The 15,884-nt window shown below is 37.9% G+C and overlaps 1 protein-coding gene across 19 annotated transcripts in view; it reads right to left on the minus strand.

Annotated features, from left to right (window-relative positions):
• The window catches only part of CADPS2 (calcium dependent secretion activator 2), a 591,939-nt gene that overhangs the window by 329,509 nt on the left and 246,546 nt on the right, over window positions 1-15,884 (minus strand). For all 19 annotated transcript variants that reach the window (XM_045166445.1, XM_045166444.1, XM_045166437.1 and 16 more), the window contains exons 4-6: window positions 15,243-15,323; window positions 8,899-9,135; window positions 2,307-2,428 (exon numbers count right to left, since the gene is read on the minus strand). In XM_045166445.1, coding sequence (XP_045022380.1) covers window positions 2,307-2,428; window positions 8,899-9,135; window positions 15,243-15,323 — 440 coding nt within the window. The remainder of the gene's footprint in view (window positions 1-2,306; window positions 2,429-8,898; window positions 9,136-15,242; window positions 15,324-15,884) is intronic.

Here is a 15,884-nt window from a genome sequence, read left to right on the forward strand (position 1 = left end):
AGAACTGAGTGACTGAACTGAAGGAAAACTAAGATCCAACAGGCCACACGGTATGGTCAAGTAATAAAAAATAAATAAAGCTTTTAAAAAAGAGATTTTCTTTTCGAGGTGATGAGTATGCTTTAAAATTGACAGCGGTTGCATAACACTGTGAATATAGTTAAACAGCTAATATTTTAAAACAAATACCAAACCTCTCTCTTGACTCCATACGCCCTCCTAGAAATGGTTCCAATCTCCCTTTCCATCTCACATAGCCTCTTCCTGAGAGGTTTTAACCTCTTAAAAAGCTGTTTATCCCCCTTATTGTCACTTCATTGTCATATTAGAAATCAATTCTATTTGGCTGCAGGAATAAATACAACACCCTTTAATATTTACTATGACAAGGCATAAAAGTAAGCTCAGGCACACAAATTAGTAAATTCTGGCTGAGTGTCTACTAGGTACTAGGATATAAGACTGATAGGACAAGAGTTCTGTTCAAACGGAGAGAGAAGCGACTTTACTGGTGGTCCAGTGGCTAAGACTCCACACATCCAGTGCAGGGGGCTTGGAATCTATCCCTTCTTGGGGAACTACACTTCACATGCAACAACTAGTAGTTTGTGTGCTGTTGCTGCTGCTGCTAAGTCGCTTCAGTCGTGTCCGACTCTGTGCGACCCCATAGATGGCTGGGATTCTCCAGGCAAGAACACTGGAGTGGGTTGCCATTTCCTTCTCCGAAGCATGAAAGTGAAAAGTGAAAGAGAAGTCACTCAGTCATGTCTGACTCTTCGAGACCCCATGGACTGCAGCCCACCAGGCTCCTCTACCCATGGGAATAGTTTGTGTGCTGCAACTAAAAAAAAAAAAAAAAAAAAAAATATATATATATATATATATATATATATATATATATATATATCTCCATCCTGCACACTGCAGTGAAGATTGAAGATCCTTATCTGCCTCAACCAAGGCCTGGTGCAGCCAAAGAAGTTTTTGTTTTTTTTTTTTCCCCAAAATAGACAGAGGAAGGGAAACAATACAAAATACACAGATGAGAAACCATTAATTTAAAAATTATAAAGTGATGAGTCAGAAAATATCCACTTAGCAATGGGTTATCTAAAGGAACGAATTGTGCTCAGCAAATGATTATTTCTCAATACTAAAGATCCAATTTAAAAAGATAAGAGGCAAAGTCACTGCAGGCAGAGGAAAAAGCAAGTGCCATGACGAGAGAAGGCTGAGAGATAAGAGGAACTTCATGAGGTCCAGGGAGGTGGAAGAGTGACTGACCAGAGGAACAGAGGGGTAAGGTGAGGTCCCGGAGGTAAGGAGAGACTGGCCAGGGATAGACCTGTAGGGTTTTGTAAGGCAAGATGAGAAGTTTCAGCTTGCTTCTTCTCAATCCTCTAACACTCTATGCACATCTGCTCTGTTGCTCTTAATCTTCTGAGTACCTCCTTTGACTCCCTCTGCTCTAAGAAAAATCAAAGTTTCCTATTCATCTCTGTCTATGCAGCACCTAGCCAGGGATTAGCCAGAAGCTCAGAAGGTGAGGTTTCCTGAATGAAGACTCCACATATGGACACCATAATAAGGCAAAAATGCCAAGTCCTGTAAAGAAATTCTGAATGAAATTTAAATAGAATAAAAAATGTTATTGAAAGGCAGTGTGCAGATTAAGGCCAGGGGATCTTCATTTGAATTTTTCTGGCCAATGTAAGGTTATTTCTACCAGAGGTTGTGATGTGTTGCAAGTTTGAAATCAGTTAAACAGAACATCTTCCAAACTTAATTACACTCATTCCCAGCATTTGAAACATAAAACTGCCAGCGGTGAACAGCATTAGCATCTCCAGTGACTGCTTGGTAGTCATGAACTGGTTCTTTAACTCAAGCCTACTCACTGGAGCATCCCAAGACATCACCCACAACATCTACCTCAGCACCGCCACTGAAATGGAAAAGCTATAGATTATATTATATTACTAGTAACTGAAATAGAATTGAGCACTACCTTTTAAATAACACATGATAACACATGCTTTCCTTACGAATGACTGACAAACATTTAATTGCCTAATAATTAGTTTCACATATGCATGCTGGATTTTCTGTTTGCACTACACAGGGGATTCTGCTATAGCTCTAATTACAGCCTCATTATTCAGAAAGGCACACACTGATTATAACACAGTTGAGACAAAGGTAGCCAAGTAACAGTTTCAGAGTGCAAAACCACACAATTCTGCAAATCGATAAGGCACGTTTCTTTGGGAGGGAAGGAAAACACATTGTTTTCCCAGCGGGCTTACTGTGGCCTTGAGGCTTCCGCCTGGTCTGTCTGCAGTTTCTCTCCTCCTTCCACTTCCATTGTACAGTAAACAACTCGATTGGGAGCGACTGACCTCAAACCTTGCACTTCCATTATGACAATCTAAAGACAAGAAAAATGTTTCACAGATTTGTCAAATTGACAACATTTAGCAACAGAGACAGCAGCATGAACTACAATGAGAGAGGCCAATTGATATAATTATCTGACAATCTCAATGGTATTTTATCTTCTTTATAATCCATCTTTATTCATGGACGGTATAGTACATAACGTTTTGAAAAAAGGTATCTGAAGATGCATCTCCTACCAGCAATTAAGTTAAAGTCTCTAGATATGAGCCACAATGAAGTGAGATAAACACTCAGATCCTACAAAACAATTTTGGCAGGTCTGCGTGAGGTAAAGCAGAAAGATGAAAATTCAGTAAATGTGTTACAAGAATACAGGTTGATTCCATATAAGGTGACTGGTAGGCACTGTCACCATCACACCAATTCACAGATAATCACACCAATTCACAGATAATCAATACATGGCATCAGAAAATGTCTATACTCATTTATATGACTATCAGCATTTACAAAAGAATTTTCTTTATGGCCAATGTATATCTTATGAAAGTATAAAAAATATAACTTGCCAAGAATATCTTACTATTAACCAGACAAGGGAAACTATTTTCCCAATCCATTAATTTGATAAAGTCTACTGGAAAAGAGTAGAAAGACTGATATTAGCTTATATATTCGTAACTCCTGGGGAGAAGGAAAACATACTTTTCAAGTGTGTTTTTATCTTTGTATAAAAGCCTGCCAATCTTAAAATATTGTAACCTAACATTCTCACTGGATATACATATAAAATATGAATACTGCTGAGTATTATTTACTATAGCCTTTTAAAAATATTTGCATTATGAATTTTCCTAAATTCTCGACATCCATAAAATATATTCAATGGCATTCTTTGAATATATTTATTCATTGAAAAATACATATATTTTATTGATCTCCTGTTGTATATGTACAAACAAGATTAATAGCATTCATGCCATGTAGCTACCAAAATATCCACTAAAAATGAATGTATCATTTACTGATTTTTTAAATACATTACTAAATCAGTATACCTTTTGTAGAGTTATGATATGAACCTTGAGGCAAAAAGTCTCAAAGAAACAAATCATCTTAATAGAACTTTTTTCCTTTTAGTTCTGGTACAAGATTTTTTTGTAAATACAAATACCTACTGTTTTGTTTTTCCATAAAAAACATATTGGGAAACTGATCACCAAAAATACAAGTCAAATTCAGAAGCATTTTCTTCCCTCAGCCATGGCTTTTATCATTTTGTCACACGGAAATGCATACCAACATATGAATAAAAATAAACACAATGAAAACAGACTATGAGAATGAATAGATAATAGTAACAGTGTTCACAGCTGCTCTAACACTCAAGGAAGCTGAGGTGAAGTGCTAAACATGAAACAGAATTGAGTACACTAGATAAATCTAGAAATCTTGATGGCACGAGTTCACATTGTATCTGTCTTGCATCTCTTTCCATTGAGTGCAAGAGAGAACAAAGGAAGCATCTGCTTACCATTATTTCCGTTACCGCTACTACAAGCTATGATATAAACAGGACAACCTAAACCAGATGACTGTGTAACAGTCTTCTGCCCCTCCAAACAATACTCCCTTCTGTGTTGGGAACATTCTCTCCTGCAGGACCGCCACTTTCAGAAGATGTAACTTCTATTGTGAATCCATGCACGCGTGCCTGCTTAGATTCTCAGTTGTGTCCGACTCTTTGTGACCTCATGTAGCCCGCCAGGCTCCTCTGTCCATGGGATTCTCCAGGAAAGAATGGAGACTGGGTTCCCATGCCCTCGTCCAGGGCATCTTCCCTACCCAGGGATAGAACCTGCATCTCCCGTGTCTCCTGCATTGCAGGCAGATTCTTTACCCACTGAGACACTGGGGAAGCCCACACATATAAGTAAATAAAACAACAATATTCTGCAGATCTGACTTTCAAAAGGAATTCGAAAAGCACAGCTAGTTTCAATTATGAAGGATAAAAGCAGCTAAGAATTCCATGGACCATCATCTCCTCTAACTTTAGCTAACTGTTTCAACCAATTCCCAGCAAAACTTGATAATGAAACTGCAGAAAATAAAACTGATCCGCGTCAGTCTTCTCTTCCCATTTCTCTAGATGAATGATGTAATAAGGATAAGACAAAGTTATTCTAGAAGCATAAAGAAGGGAAGAATGTACAAAATATGAAATAGCATGTTTCTGAATAAGACATTGTCCATCCACAGAGTTACGTGGCAACTCAGGCATGTTCAGGTTGCAGTAAGAGGAAGCTGAGCAGTCTGGTGAATAGGGGACCATAAATGTACCTCCAGATACAGAGGAGGTCATGGGGTCTGCTGCCCTATTACCAACAAAAACAGTGTGAAAATCAACTATATTCATGCCACTTACACTATTTCCCTTACAACATACAGACTCATAACTTCCTGGATAAGTATTTTCCTAACTTCACTTGACTATTTAACTTTGACATACCACTGTATAGGTTAGTGTTTTGTGAGTTAGCTTGTCGTTTGCTTTATAATTCTCTCTGAAAACTTCATGAATGAAGAGACCTAAAAGTAATCTTGTGAGGCCAATGGTTGATTTTTGATACCATTCAAGTCCCTAACTCAAAAAACAGTTATTGCATCAACTGAGTGGCCAGGTACTCTTTCAGAAGGCTCTTACCTCAGTAAGCAAAAACAGAAGGAAAAAAGACTTGCTAAATGTTAACTTCCTAAAGTTTACATTTTAGAAAAGAAAACTGGATAATGAATAAGATAATAAATAACTGAATTTTATGTTAGGTGCTGTGGTGGGAGACAGGATGAGTGAGTAGAAATTTTACAGAGATGATAAAATTGAAGCAGTGTTTCAAATCTGCCCTTATTCTTTAGACTGGGACTTCTGTTTCTACGAGAAAAAAAATTCCTTCTCCGTTGAATAGACTCAACCTGACGGATGAAATGTGAAACCCTTAAAATGGATTAACTGCTTGCCTTTCTGAGTTTTCTCAGGCTGAAATCTGGTGTCTGAAGAGGGAAGCCTAGATAATGGTGAAGGATAATTATTCAGTTTAGCTAGGCAAAGGTCAGAAGCCCTGGGGCTGGAGGAGGTACCTAGTCCATTCCCTCCAGAGTTCCACAGACAAGCATGGTGTAGTCTGCCCTTGAAAGTGACCTCAACTTGTTCTGACACACAACTCCTATTTAAAATACTGTAGGCACTATGGAACATATCTGTACTATGCTACGACAGGAAAATATCAGTCTTACACAGACACAGTAACAGAGCATATCAAAATAATTATAAAAATATGGAAGCTTCTTAGACCATGGCTAAATGAAGTTTTAACTCATATTATCCTCCTAACACCATTTTATTATTAACTGAACAGCCCTGTTGAACACACTGACAATAAAGCACAGACTAACAATTCATAGAAAAATGAACTCATGAGCATAATTTTGTTTTCAAAAGGGAGAGAGAATTCACAAAAGCTAATTATTTATAATGGTGTAAGATTTTTAAACAATAGAGAAAAGAGAATGTGTTTGGAACTGTTTTCAGTTCTGCATGCTTACAGAAATAATGGTATGCTTAAACATTACAAAAATAATTTGCTTTTCAAATTATTTTTATCATTAATGAATTTAAATGCCAAACTCTTGGTAGGAAAAGTTAGACTGTCATTAAATGGCTGATTTTGTTTTGTACAAAACCTTAAGAAAAAAAGGAGTTGGCACTTTTCATTTAAGTCCATAGGAAACCTGACTCAGGAATGAATGGGAAATTTTATACATGAGATACTACTTAGGTTCAGATTAAACATTCTTAGGTTATGAGGTTAAAGAGATTGAGAAGAAACCCAAGAGCAAAGCTACTTGGCAAAGTTATTAGCTAATCCCAGAACTGAGTTTGGAGTCAGAAGAAAATCTCCTATTTCTACTCTGATGCTGAATTTAACCTATTAACTTACAAAGGAAAGGTTAGGCTAGAAGTTAAAAAAGAGAGGCAGTTGTCTTCTCTGTAAACCTGAATTTCAAGTTGAATAAGTGGAGGAAGGAACAGAAGCAGACATTTGCTTTTTCTGCCACAAAGGTAACAAGCCAAGTGTAATTATAAACAAATAAATCTAAAACTGTACCTTCTAAGACTACGTACTTTGCTTTGTTAATTAGCAGACTCAAATAGCAATAGTGGGCCCCAGCAGAGAAAGAATAGTACAATGCAAGAAGAGAGCTACAAGCTTTAATTTTTGAGAGGCTATAAATTTAAGCTAGATATTTCGAGCATATGTGTGGATGTTGTGTAAAAACCTATATACAGAGATGAGCAGTGAGGAAATGCATCATGAAAAATATCCACAGAGAGCAGCAGCAGTCAGTGATCAGTTATCTTTGGTTTCCAGTGCTTTCTATACATGGGATGAATTGTGCAGTCTTGGGGAACACAATTTTAAATGAACAACATTAATACTTGCTTTGTTAAAAAAAGAATTTTACTGTACCTATAAGGAAACTGCAAGTCCCAGAAAGGAGGAAGTCTTTACTTCTCATCATCTATAGTACTCAATATTAGACATTCAGTTCAGTTCAGTTGCTCAGTCATGTCTGACTCTTTGTGACCCTATGGGCTGCAGCCTGCCAGGCCGCCCTGTCCATCACCAACCCCTTGAGTTTATTCAAACTCATGTCCAGTGAATCAGTGATGCCATCCAACTATCTCATCCTCTGTTGTCCCCTTCTTCTCCTGCCCTCAATCTTTCCCAGCATCAGGGTCTTTGCAAATGAGTCAGCTCTCTGCATCAGGTCGCCAAAGTATTAGAGTTTCAGCTTCAACATCAGTCCTTCCAATGAACACTCAGGACTGATCTCCTTCAGAATAAACTGGTTGGATCTCCTTGCAGTCTAAGGGACTCTGAAGAGTCTTCTCCAACACCACAGTTCAAAAGCATCAATTCTTCGGCATTCAGCTTTCTTTATAGTCCAACTCACACATCCAGACATGACTACTGGAAAAACCATAGCCTTGACTAGATAGACCTTTGTTGGCCAAGTAATGTCTCTGCTTTTCAATATGCTGTATAGGTTGGTCATAACTATTTTTCTAAGAAGTAAGCATCTTTTGTAATATTATACATTATAGCTGGTTTATGTGATCTGATTCTCATAGTCAAAGTAGATTAACAACAAGAATAACCAAAAGCTCGAAAGGAGTTTTCAAACTACAGAGAATTCAATTGTATATTTTAAATCCTATTTCTACTCAAGTGTGTTTCAGTACTTCTTTTACCAATAAACTTACACTGGCCTCACTGGGACCAAGCGACTTGCCTCAAAGCTTATATTATTTTATTATCTAACTGGTTCCAAATAGGAAAAAGAGTATGTCAAGGGTATTGTCACCCTGCTTGTTTAACTTATATGCAGAGACATCGTGAGAAATGCTGGGCTGGAGGAAGCACAAGCTGAAATCAAGATTGCCGGGAGAAATATCAATAACCTCAGATATGCAGATGACACCACCCTTATGGCAAAAAGTGAAGAAGAACTAAAGAGCCTCTTGATGAAAGTGAAAGAGGAGCGTGAAAAAGTTGGCTTAAAGCTCAACATTCAGAAAACTAAGATCATGGCATCTGGTCCCATCACCTCATGGGAAATAAATGGGGAAACAGTGGCTGACTTTATTTGAGTTCCAAAATCACTGCAGATGGTGACTGCAGCCATGAAATTAAAAGACGCTTACTCCTTGGAAGGAAAGTTATGACAAACCTAGATAGCATATGAAAAAGCAGAGACATTACTTGGCCAACAAAGGTCTATCTAGTCAAGGCTATGGTTTTTTTCAGTGGTCATGTATGGATGTGAGAGTTGGACTGTGAAGAAAGCTGAGTGCTGAAGAACTGATGCTTTTGAACTGTGGTGTTGGAGAAGACTCCTGAGAGTCCCTTGGACTGCAAGGAGATCCAACCAGTCCATCCTAAAGGAGACCAGTGCTAGGTGTTCACTAGAAGGACTAATGCTGAAGCTGAAACTCCAATACTTTGGCCACCTGAATCAAAGAGCTGACTAATTTGAAAAGACTCTGATGCTGGGAAAGATTGAGGGCAGGAGGAGAAGGGGATGACAGATGATGAGATGGTTGGATGGCATCACTGACTTGATGGACATGGGTTTGGGTGAACTCCGGGAGTTGGTGATGGACAGGGAGGCCTGGCATGCTGTGGTTCATGGGGTCGCAAAGAGTTGGACACAACTGAGCAACTGAACTGAACCCTTATACAACTGTTATGTTTAAAGGACAATTTGCATTAATTTGCATTCACAATCTGATTGTCTAGCCAATGAAGAATAATTTAACCTCTTTAAAATATATCATGGTGCTTTAAATGTGAAATGTTATCACAAAGGTCAGCAGAAATTATCCTGCAGCCTCGTTTACGCTGTCAGAAGTGAACGTGGGATAAAGGCACTTACCTCCAAGGTGAATGACAGCACCACGTCGGACTTTGACAGCTGAATCTCAGTCTCATCCCCTATGTCCAAAAAGGCCGAGTTCTGGGAACGTTTTAATTTTTGCAATTTAAATTCTGGACCACCTTTTGAAACTGGAAGACTCTCCAAATTGGCCATTAGCAAATTCACTGAAGACCGCAACTCTTCTATATACACACTCTCCATTTCTTTTGCTATAAACTTGGGGAATCTTCTTTCCTTGAAAATAATTATTAAAATAACAATGTCACACCAGTCAGATCTCAATTTCATCATAAAACACTATATTATGTACATATACTTGACTGTCTCAGAAACTGTGACACTAAATATAATACATTTACCTGATCCTTTAGTCTCCAGGCTTTAAAAGCCTTGTGCTGTGTGCACAGACGCTCAGTCATGTCTGACTCTTTGTGATCCCATGGACTGTAGCCTGCCAGGCTCCTCTGTACATGGGGATTCTCCAGGCAAGAATACTGGAGTGGGTTGTCATGCCCTCCCCTTCAGAGGATCTTCCCATTCCAGGGAACGAACCCACAACTCTCACATTGCAGGTGGATTCTTTACTGTCTGAGGGATGGAATGGGATGATAGCTGTACAAAATGGGCAGGGGAATGATGGCCTAAAGCAGCCGTCATTAAGATGACTGCTTAATGCTCCAGAAAATCAATGCCTTTACTACCCTTTTCTTTGGCATCATTTAAACTGCAACCTAAGACATCCTCATCTCCAGGGTGAATGGAACATGTCCAGAGCATGTTCATCAACTCGTACCTCATCTGACTCTCTCACCCCAGTTTGTCCATGAGGTGGCAAGGAACATCTGGCACCACCTCATGAGTCAGTCCCAGAGCCTCAAACCACCTGTTTTCCTTTCCTCCCAACCTAACCTTGACATATTTCTTTTAAAATAATTTACATATAATCAATATTAAAACTTCAAATGTATTATCATAGTTATTAAATATCTATATCCATTATTAATTTTCCCAGGGAAGCTTCTTAAGTGGCCTTTTAACATTCCTCTATAGTTTGAAGCAGCTAGTAAATAAGTTGCTTACTTACTCCCACATAGTTTAAGTTTGCATCCTCAGAAAAAAACACACAGTTACTCAGTTATGTAATAACTTGGTTTCTTTTGGGGATGGGGGTGGGGAATAGCATTTGGATAGTTTTTCAATACATGCAAAAGAGGAAAAAATAAAGTATAAAAGCATTTTTACATTTGGGAACTGATTTTAAAAGCCATCATAAAAAGCAGCCAAAACTCAGATATTAGGCAAAAAGGTGAGAGAACAGGTCCTTTCAACACCATATGTGAGCAAAGACCATCCAAGGCTCATGCAGGGTAAATGTCCCTAGTTTAATTAACTGTTTGTAGCCTGCCAGGCTCCTCTGTCCATGGAATTCTCCAGGCCAGAATACTGGAGTGGGTAGCTGCTCCCTTCTCCAGGGGATCTTTCCAACCCAGGGATGGAACCCAGGTCTCCCACATTGCAGGTGGATTCTTTATCACCTGAGCCAGCAAGGAAGCCCCCAATGTACTGTTTACTACTGATATAAGATCCCAGATGGCTGAAGCTACATGTTGTTACTTTGTAGAATTTTGCCTGGTGATGATATAAGTAATGTGTGTTTGGTGAGTAAGACAATCCAATGATTATAGTTTTAAATCTGTGTTGGAAATTAGTCACTTTTATTGGGTTTTACTTGGATCTTAACTTTGCCTAAAAACACCTACTTTTCAAATGCTCTTCAGACTACGTTCTAATATCTAACTAGTTTGCTCATTAATTATATACTGAGTACAATCATTGTTTATTCATTTTATATTTGTATGACTGTCAGAGTTTTGCCTTTTAGAAATATTTTAGGAAAGTAAAAGGCAGATACATCATGTGTTTCACAGTTTCGATGTACTGGTTATTTTCCCTAAATTTTCAAAGTGTTATTTCATGGAAAATGTAATATCAGCACATGAAAAAAAATCTATTCTTATGTAGCTTTCATTAAAAATACTTTAAGGAAGAGACTGGCAGAAATCACCTCGACTGTATCAGCATTTTCAAACTTTACAGGAAATAGACTATACTAGATTTTCTTTTTCTCTCTGGGGGAATAAAAACAACAACTCTGTTTTAAAGCTTTGAGGTTTGTTGATAGTATTTCTTAAACTTTATTTAGCCTGCTTATGTTGCCTCTTTCTTGGAAACAAAATCAAATGTACATATTAAATTTGATCTTTTAAATTAGAACAGCATCAGAAATAGCACTATTCTGTAGCTTAACTGTGAGTTGTTCCTATAAACCATTTTAGTGTTCTAATTTGGTCTTCTGTACAGCTTAGCTCATTACCAGCCCTAACACATTATGTACATTAAAAAAATCTGCTCCATAAAATTTCCATTATTCAAATTTAGTCACTCTTTAAGGGCTCTTCACTTTCCAGTAGATGAAGCATGGATCAGTGGTAGGATGAAGAGGGTGACAACCGTCAGACTGTGGAAAGATCTGAAGAGAGATACAAATGGATTCCCTGACAAACGTGGCATGAGCAAAAAAAGGGTCAAAATGATTCCAAGCTCTTACACCTGATGTACTAGAAAGACAGTACTGCCAAGAACTGGCCTACCATGATCACTGGCCTGGAAATTGTCAACACCCTCCTTCACTCCCACATTCCCGACTCCATCTTCTCTGCTTTATTTTCTAAATAGCAAATGATCACCTTCCATAATTTTGTTACATAGCATGTTTGCTGCTTATTGCAAGTCTCTCCCAAATAAAATGTAAGCTCTCTGAGGACATGGAAGGGATACTTTTGTCTGATGTTATCCTAAGACAACTACACCTATCTGGATGTATCCCAAATGCCTAAAAGAGCACCTGATTATTTTAATAAGGTATTCAATATTTATCCACTGAATTTAAGAACAGAGAAATTCCGGCTCCAAAAGGTTAGATAAGTTGTTCATGTTATATATCCAGGAAACACAAACACGGATTTGGTCCACAGGTCTTTCTGGCCCAGTCCACCACATTTTTTCTATCACTACTTCCTAATTATGCCTTGGCTAAAAGGCATAATTTTAGCCAAAGTCAATGTATATATATGGCTGATTCACGTTGTTGTACAGCACAAACACAACATTGCAAAGCAATTATATTCCAATAAAAAATGATAAGAAAAAAAGAAACAACAAAAAAATTTATATCCCTTGAAACAGATTTCTGCCCTGTGGATTTAATGTTATTGTATTGTGTTGTGAAGTGTACTAGTTGCTGCTGTTCTATTGCTAACTCTTTGTGACCCCATGGACTGCAGCACCACTCTCTCCTGGAGTTTGCTCAAACTCATGTCCATTGAGTCAGTGATGCCATCCAACCATCTCATGTTCTGTCACCCCCTTTACCTCCTGCCCTCAACTTTTCTGACATCAGGGTCTTTTCCAATGAGTTGGCTCTTTGTATAAGGTGGCCAAAGTATTAGAACTTCAGCTTCAGCATTAGTCCTTCCAATGAATATTCAGGGTTGATTTCCTTTATGATTGACTGGCTTGATATCCTTGTTACAGTTTGCCCAGGACTGTACAGGAAGAACAGATTCAAACCTCCACTCAGATCTTTAAAACACTAGTTCTCATTGTTCCATGTGGATTTCCTGTAATAATAGGTACCAAGTGTGACGATTGATTGCCAACTTAAAACTATGAATAAACCATGTTTCTGGATTTATGAGACTGAAGAGGCATCAGGGCCTAGAAAAACAAACCCAAGCTCTGGAGTCCAAAGACCAATGTCTGAGGTCTTTTATTAAGTAATCTTGGCTAAACCTCAATCTCCTTGTCTATAAAATAAATTCATTATATCACCTGCCCTTGTGGGTTCAAAGGATTATGGTAAAGATCTAAGACAACAAGGTCAGTAAATTATAACTAGCCTTATATTTTAGGAAGGTGGCTTCAATTTGGTGAAACAAAGTAGAAAGCAATTAAACATCTATTTACCAAAAGACATTATATTTTGAGTTTTTTTTTCATTCCAATCCCATTGGCTTCAATTCCTTCCTTCTTCATGCTTTTTCTATTTTATCAACATTTCTGATGGAATCAGTACGGTCCCCTCAAAGAGAAGCTTCTGGTGTGCATCACTGACCTCGCTCCTCTGACTCAGCTCTGAGGTTGTACAAACACATTCTTCTCCACAGACATGAACTTGAGAATACATCCCAGGCTCTCCATCCTACTCTGGACCCCTCTGGAAATTCATCTAAATTATCACATACCCAGCCAGACCCTTGGAGAAGAACTTGGGATAGTGTGAACAGCTCAGGTACAATCTAAATACAAGGAGACAACTCAGAAATGCAGAGCACAGGGCCAGAGTCCTGCCCACAGTGCCAGGCACATCTCTCTGCATTCTCTCTTAGCCTCAGTTCTTCAAAAAAAGCAATGCCCTTCTGGACAGCTTCCAACACAGGTTAGGATTTGAGGGAAAGCATTTTTCTCCCAAGGTTTTCCCAATGGCTCAGTGATTAAGAATCTGCCCGAAATGCAGGAGATCCAAGTTCAATCTCTGGGTCTGCAAGAGCCCCTGGAGAAGGAAATGGCAATCCACTCCAGTATTCTTGCCTGGAGAATTCCATGGACAGAGGAACCTGGTGGGCTATAGTCCAAGGGGTTGCAAAAAGAGTTGAACATGACTTTGTGACTAAACAACAATTTTTCTTCCTAAAGCTTCCAAAACCCTCAAGCTACTTGATTTCTAGCCAATAAATTCCACATTTGAATCTCTGGAATCATGTAGTGACTCTCCAGGTAAGCAGAAGATAGTAACAAGGTGTGTTGTCCTTTCAACCTCTGCCCTTTGTATGAATTTAACTCCTTAGCCCCTAATTCATATCACTATCCCATGTCTTCATCTGGAGAATCCTCATGCATCTCTTGGCTTGGCTCTCACAACATATTGCCATCTCTGTTACCCAACTTCTCTTTTCTCTGTTTTTCTATTTATCTCCAATTTCTCAATGATTTCTCTACTTTTTAATTGAATAGACATTTATATAATACAACATTAGCTGTCTTAAAATTTACATATTAATAAATATATTTTTCTTGAAAAACACAAAACTTCAATTGTCAAATGCAGTGTGGGACAGATCCTCTTAACTGCTGGTAAAGTTCACTGTCTTGATTTGGGGACTTCCCTGGTAGCTTAGACGGTAAAACGTCTGTCTACAATGCGGGAGACCTGGGTTCGATCCCTGGGTCAGGAAGATCCCCTGGAGAAGGAAATGGCAATCCACTCCAGTACTATTGCCTGGAAAATCCCATGGACAGAGGAACCTGGTAGGCTACAGTCCATGGGGTCGCAAAGAGTCGAACACGACTGAGCAACTTCACTTTGCTTTCACTATATAGGGTGTACACACATTTATCAAGCTGTAAACTAAAGATCTACGTACTTTGCTATATACACATTGTGCCTTAATTTTTAAAATGAAAAAATCCCGAATAGACAGGACTCTTCAGAAAGACAGAGACAGAATCAGAGGGAAAAGGGGGAGAAAGGAGAGTAAGAGTCTCCTTTATTATGTTTGAATAAAACATATTCAAAGTTTTCATTTAGTAGAAGAGAAAAGGAAAAACAAAATCTTATTCTCAGACCCAAAGCATTACAACCTCAAGTCTCTTTTAAGGGACTAGAATTTTACTTTTACCACTGAAGTAAATTAATGCATCAATTTATTAGAGAATGATTTAGACAAAGAGTCCTCAGTATTAAAAACAAGCACAGCTTTTGTTTGAAATCTATTTTTGTTCACAGAAACACAGTGACTGTATAAATAAAAGTAAATAAAATATTGTATTTGATATATCCTGAGATTCTGTACTACAAACCTCAAATTATATTTTTCACCCATTCAAATATTAGTTGACACCACTGTGGGCCAAACACTGTGCCAGATACTTTGGGAGTTATCACATGATTTTTCAGGGAGGACGGTATTCTCTCTGATTATATTATGCTTAGTGCAATATTAAACTTCTAAGTCTGGCAGTTTGAGAAATTTGGGCATTGCTTTAAGAATAATCTGCAAAAGTTATTATTGAATTTAAACATCTCATATAAAGATGGATATGTAAAATAAATAATATACTCCATTTAGATAATATGCATTCATGAATCTGAGCTTAAGAGATATGCAGGGAAACAAGAAAATGATAAAATTACACTGGCTTTGTCTATACATAACTTTCAGCTTACAGAAATCTAAGTACAGAAAGAAATGTGGTTCAGTGTATCAAAGTTAACAATTTACCTTTGCCATTTTCTCAGCCAACTGCAAACGGCCATCAAGTTCCCTTCTGATCTGGGCTGCTTGTTCATCTGCATTATCCAACTTAAAAATAAAACAGAAAATCACACGTACATGATTACTTAATGGCAGTGACCTACAGATTAAAGAAACACTAAAATGACTCCAAAAAGACTTTATAAGTCTTCTCAGCTACCTATTGAGAACACAGAAAAATTGTTTAATTAGATTGACAGTATAATTAAATTTCTTGGACACTTTTTACCATGATTTGCTCACAAAAAAAAAGGTAATAAATCTCTAAGGTTAATAGTTCAGCTTACCAAAAACTCTAATTATAATAATCCTTTGCCAAACATATCCCCAACAAATCTAAGCCAAGAAGTCCTTGTTTCCTTGAGGATGCATGAAGTTGTCATTAAGTTTATTCAGTTCAGTTCATTCTTCTGCCTCCATTAATGTCAGTCTTAAACAGTTCCAAATAGATAAATCTCTTTTTCTTTCAAATTCCCAGAGTGCATTTCTGGAGAGTGAGATACTAATGTTTCACTATTTTCCTTGCTCTTTCAAAAAATATTTCCTTTGTATAATAAGTTTCTGTTAGTGCTAAACTATCAAAGTACTATTTGATTGACTGCTACCACT

Source organism: Bubalus bubalis, chromosome 8, assembly GCF_019923935.1.
Source record: "Bubalus bubalis isolate 160015118507 breed Murrah chromosome 8, NDDB_SH_1, whole genome shotgun sequence".
Taxonomy (NCBI): Eukaryota; Metazoa; Chordata; class Mammalia; order Artiodactyla; family Bovidae; genus Bubalus; species Bubalus bubalis.